Genomic DNA, 6,089 nt, shown 5'->3' with positions numbered 1-6,089 from the left:
TCCAGTAGCCACCGAGGGGGGGGAAGTCCCACGAGAGTCAATGACCCCTGGATTGGGCAAACCTGAAAACTGGGGAGTCACCAAAGTCTGCCAGGGACAGATAAAAGGCAGTGAAAAGTGACCCTCAGGGGCGCCCTCTTGATCTCCAACTCGACCAGACCTGTCCAGCCAGAAGGACCAGCCGGCGACCCCCTTCTGGAAGATAACACCACGCTGAAAGAAGCCTCAACGACAGACTCCAGCACTTGTAGGATAGGTATACCTGACTCTGTAGCCTGCTACTGTGCGTGTGCGTGTGTGCGTGTGCGTGGGGACCAGCCCCAAGGTTTATGATTACAGTGTTTCAATCCGCCTAATAAACTAGAATTTTAAGGATCCCGAGTTGGACATTTGTAGCCAACAGTGCTACCTCAAGGTATGTAGAAAAAACTTTTAAAGCTGTCTGTCCGAAACGCTGATTCTCTGAATCAGCATCGAATCTTCAGATTCGGATTTGGCCGAATCGAATTGGGGATAGTGATCTGAATCAACAAATTGAATCACTGTCCCTGATTCAGGCCAAATCTGAATCCAAATCAAATAGGACCTGCTTCACACACCCCTAATAACCATATATGAAAGCAGTCACTGCTCCAAAATCTAATTTTACTTCCATCTTCAGTAATAGTTCTCTGAAGAAAAAAGCAGCAAAAAACGTACTGCAGAAAAAGTAATGTCCTCTGCAAAAGAATTAGCAATAAACAAATTACTTACCTAAGTTTTTATACATAACTACGCAGTTTTCATCATTGTTTGCAAAGTTGGGCTCATGTGGTGCCCAAGCTAAAAAAGTCACTGGGGTTCCATCCATCCAGCTTAACACAACCAAAAAAGAAAAATTATTATGCACAAATTCAATTATTTTCATATTACAAAATTTATTTTTAAAACTTTTTAAGCTGTGTTGTCACAGCCTAATCTATACCATTTACCTTGTATAAATTCCAAGAAAATTAAAATGTTACCTAGCTAAAGGCTTAAATGAGTAAATATCTTGTAGTTATAACTTGTTTTCCCTTGATTACCCCCTTTCATTCTGAATATAAGTTCAGAAAAACATCTAAAAAGGAATGTGTCGATGTACATACACCAATAGTTTAACAACTTAAGGCAAGATTTATCAAATCATTCTAAAAGTTTTGCCCAAATTTAGCCATAATTATGGTTTGACTGACTAATCCTGAACAACGCAAAGCAGACAGTATACAGTTGAAGGTGCCTCACTCACTTCTATATTGTTTTTTATTTTCTTTCTCCATTTTTTTAATAATTTATTTAAAATTAGAAAATGAAAAATATGGACAGCAAGAGTATGTGAATATATACACTAATATTAAGTTTAAAAAAGTAATCAACAACAATTACAATATCACAGAATCCAAGCTGTGAACTATTTTCTAACTTAAATATGCAAAAAAAAGTAAGCATTATTTAAATTACAGGGTGGTTACAGCTTGTAAGAAAAGTATTTTCCATGGTGACCCCTGCAAACATGAAAGGTACTTCATATTATTATGCCTATAATTTCAAACTTTTTTGAAGAGTCACATGGCCTTACCTGACAAGGACTACAACTATCATCTTCACAAAGGTACAGATCCTGGGTTATAGCAAAGTTTTCCCCTAATTTGCAAAACATTAGGGCATTTTCACATGTTCTAATTCTGGAGCCGCTATGGCCCAAGACATGAGGGAAGAGAATAAAAAAGCCAATGTGGAAACCAGGGGTCAGAATGGCACATGAGAACCCAAGCACATCTCATTTTCCCAAGTCCATATAAGTTTAGTCCAGATGCAGAAAGAAGGGACATTCCTCCATTCCCCATTCAAAGGAAAGAATTGTGCAGGGCCTGGTAAGCAACCAAAAGGTAGTTTCCATACCGGTTAAAGTGGTGTTAATTTGCTTGGCAACAGGGCAAAGGCTGAACCATAAAGAGGTTGTAAGTGTGGTTATACCATTTGAATTTAAAGAATCAAATGCTAAAACTTAGTTAACCAAATACTAATTAGAATAGATAGTATCATACTGAGCCACTGTGGTCAGTAAGTGAAGCCCAAGTCATTTGGGCTAAGGACAGACATTACACAAACTGGTTTAAGTGATCAGAAACTGATTTAAACCTGTAACACAACATAAATTCAGTGCATATAAACCAGTTTCAAAATGGCTGAAACCAGTCTGAGATAAACCTGGTTGAATGTAGTGAGCTCAAATCGATTTATGTAATGTTTGTCCCTGACCCCTTTCTGGTATAAGTTAAACCAGAGTTCCCCAGCATCCTGGCATGCTCTCTGGGCTGGGCTCTCTGCTCCAGCAGAGCAGGGCTGGCCCACCTCTGCTTCCCAGCCAGAGGAGAGATAGGTAGCAGCAGACAGGGGTGGAGGTCTGGCCAGACACTGGCCCTGGAAGGGAGCAGGGAAGAAATTTATTCCTCCCTTCCCTCCCCTATCCCACCAGCACCAACCTGCATTTCTCTGTTGGCTGCTCCAGCAGCAGGGGACATGGCCAGCCCTGGTAGCAGCCTGGATTGAACTGGTCAGGGCGGGGGTTAATTTCCCCCTCCCTGTCCCACTGGCAGAGACCTAAGCCAGGTCCACCAGGTCCCCCCAACTGCTGCAGCTTGGGGCCCAGATGCAGCCAGAAGCCGGATGGCATAGTCCCCTGAGGCAGACGGGGCAGGCCCCCTCCTGCCCCGCTCCCTCCAGCATCCCCTCCTTCTGGCATCTAGCAGAGAGGGATTTTTCTATCACTTGCCCTAAGCACAGAGCAAGTGGTGGTTGCAGTTGCGATGGGAGGGGAAATAACTTCCCTCCCTGCCCACTCTGCCTCAGGGGCCATGCCAGCCTGCATCTGGCCACTCCCAGCCCCACCACTGAGGCAGCAAGGGGGCAGCGCCCAGTGAACCCTGGCTCGGGTCCATTCTGGTGGAACAGGGAGGGAGGAATTAAACCCCTCCCTGGCCAGGTCAGTCCAGGCTACTGCCTGGCTGGCCACCAGTTTCCCTGCAGCCGAGGGCATGCTCTAGCATCCCCCAGTGCCTGGCCTGAGCAACTGCAGGCAGGTGCCTGGCATTTCCTCAGGCCAGAGGGAATGACTGTGTACTTGCAAATCAGTTCAACCTAGGCAGGTTAGACTAACTTGCAAAGATTGAATCAATTCAGGCTCTGGCTTTTTGAACGTCTGTCCCTAGCTTTAAAGACTGCTATATATTGACATCCTAAATGCTAGAACAGTCTCTCTCTGCTGTGGAAAAAAATAAAAATTGAGGTTGTTGCTGGTTTGCAACTGTTTTTGTTTTGTTTTGTTTTATTTATTTGAAAGAGTATTTAAAATGAAGGAAAGGAGAAAGAAGTGATGTTTACCTCTGAAGAGCTTTAAATATACTAACACAAATGTTTGAGTTGAGGTATTTGAAGCAATCATTAAAAAATGATTTTACATGTGAATGAAGAAATGAGAGAAAGTGACATTAAATAATTTTGTGAAAATCCAATCTGGATTTTATCTTCTCTATTTCTTTTGATTACTTCTTGGTAAAAGTTATTTAGAAAAAAAATAAACTGCTTCTGAGTTAATGGGATAAAGTTCTAAAATGCAAGTGGACCAGACCAGTTCAAATGTAGCCAAATTAAACTGTTATTCATACCTATGTATAATATTTTAAATGGAGGAATCTCAAATCAACATGTTCTTTACAGTGCATGACAACACCTCAAATCTAATGCTGAAGAACAGCTTTTCCAACTGATAAAAACAGATGGATTTCAAAAATATATATTTTTAAAACAAGATGAAAGTTTTGGCACTGCTAAAGAATAAATGGATTTACAGGGTTTTAAGTGTTTGATTCAGATCCCAATAGAAAAAATATAAAACACCATAATTTCTTTCAATGGGAGTTTGTCCTCTATCAACATGGAATTTGTCTCATTGCCAATGGATACATTGTTTTAAGATGAATTCCTTAATTTGTTTTACTTTGTAAAATAGAGGTAGTCACTGGTTTTCAGTATAAAACTCAGGGTACTCAACTGAGTACAATACTCTGCTGCAAGAATAAACCACTGTAAGTGATCAGTGGCCTACCAATGCCAATAAACAAATGCTGGAATTTCCCTAAAAATATGTTTACAAATACCCTCTGCCAACATCCAGTACCAAACACATTCTACCACCTCCAAAAACATAAATGCTAGGAATTATATCTTTATCCACCTCATGCCAGAAGTAAAACACACACATTGACTGTGGTGAGACTGACATTTCACCCAAAATTGTTCTTGCTTTGCTTAATACAAGTCTTGTTCATTGCTGCACATATTACTAGCTTTTAGGGGTGTGCAAAACAGGCCATATTCGATTCAGCTTCGGATTTGGCCCAAATCAAGGACAGTGATTCAATTTGTTTGATTTCCATCTGCCCCAGCATCGCAGCATTCATGAGCTGCCTGCTACCTGGAGATATGTAGAAAAAACATTTAAAGCTGTGTCTATGTCCGAATCACTGAATCTTTCCAAATGTCTCTGAATTGATTTGGAGGGTTCCAATTTGATTTGGAGAGATTAAAAGGTCTCCTGATTCAATTCAGACTTGGAGATTCAGCCACCAAATCAGGCTGAATCGCCACCAAATCGAATTGGGTACTGAAGCTTTGCACAGCCCTACTAACTTTGATATGGGTAGTTTACTTACCTAGCTCGTTGATCAACACTCAGTTGTAATCCAATGAAATATGCATCCTCTTTGCCATTTTTCAAGATCTAAAACACAGATTAAAATTAGCACTCACTCTCCTTAAAATATGAATGTTCTTGATAAGTGTAACACACTGGTGACTACAGTATACATTTCCCCTCTACAGCAATCTGCAGAGTATATACAGACCACAACATGCAGCCTTAACTCAAGGTACAGAAACCCAAATTTTTTGATTAATTCAATCCTGCATAGATTTGTTAGGATAGTTGTCAGCAACTTAATGCAGTTAAGTTAAACTTAATGCAGTTTCCTTTCCAAGTGGTTACAGCAACATAAGCATTTAGGCTTGTCACAGGGAGAGGCAAACCGGGGAGACTTCCGAGCCCACGAGGGGAACCCCAGGGCCAGGAGCCGGGGGCGAAACAGGGAAGGAGGTGTCACAACCCAGTGATTTTTTGTGCCTCGGCACTATGGAATTTCCTGGCCACATGAGAGCTCCTTTGCACGGCAGAGTGTTCTGCTGCAATTAAGAGCCTGCGTGCAGGAGAGTTCCCACCAATTTGCAGTTTCCTTTGCAGGATGCATTTCTTCTTTGCAGCACAGAAATGCACGGTGCAAAGAGTTCCCGCTATTCAGATGCAAATTTGTGCCCCGCTATTGGCCAGTGCTAAATTATTCACACGTGGCGGCTAGTAATTGGCTCGCTGGCCGTTTAAAATTCCGCGCGACTTCCGCCCAAGTCGAAGAGCTTTGAGCACGCTGCAGAGTGCCTCTGAAGTTATCTGACTTGCGGCTGCCGATCGATAGACTGATCACCTATCGATCTTTCTTCCCGTCACCGAGCGCAACCCCAACGTACCCCGTTCCCCGCCGGCTTCGAATTGCGGACGGAATAACTGGCTTGGGCCCCGCCAGCTGGAGCAACTCGTGTGGTTGTTCCGACGACCGGACCACCTGCGTCGTGATTGCAAGCGGCGTGAGTAAAGTTTTTTGCAACCAATAAGTTGTGTCTGCCTCTCCATTCACCAGCCCGCCCTGACGTACGAGCGTAACTCGAGTCGGCCCTGGCCGTCCGAGACAGATGTTAGAAGAATATCTAGTAGAAGAGGAGGGAAGAGAAAAGACCCTAGTTTTGCAGGATGCTATAAAAGATCCAGCTGCAGGTACGTGTGGAGGACAAGACATCATACCATGTGGAGTGGGAAGGTGAAGACAGAAGCTGATCTGACCATGACCAACCCATCTAAAACAGAAGAAATGTCCCAGCAGTTCACGATAGATGAGAAAATGCTGCACCTTCCATTAAACTGACCGTCGAAAGAGGCGTCTCCCTCCACTGGCGGCAGCGGG

General features: G+C 42.9%; 1 protein-coding gene across 5 annotated transcripts in view; it reads right to left on the bottom strand.

Annotated features, from left to right (window-relative positions):
* Positions 1–6,089, bottom strand: part of LOC102382687 (macrophage mannose receptor 1-like) — a 136,772-nt gene that overhangs the window by 43,060 nt on the left and 87,623 nt on the right. For all 5 annotated transcript variants that reach the window (XM_014526091.2, XM_025192669.1, XM_025192670.1 and 2 more), the window contains 2 exons: positions 4,734–4,801; positions 754–854 (listed from right to left, as the gene is read on the bottom strand). In XM_014526091.2, the coding sequence (XP_014381577.1) occupies positions 754–854; positions 4,734–4,801 (169 nt within the window). The remainder of the gene's footprint in view (positions 1–753; positions 855–4,733; positions 4,802–6,089) is intronic.

Source organism: Alligator sinensis, unplaced genomic scaffold (assembly GCF_000455745.1).
Source record: "Alligator sinensis unplaced genomic scaffold, ASM45574v1 scaffold995_1, whole genome shotgun sequence".
NCBI lineage: Eukaryota > Metazoa > Chordata > Crocodylia > Alligatoridae > Alligator > Alligator sinensis.
This window is presented reverse-complemented; position numbering and strand designations above follow the sequence as displayed.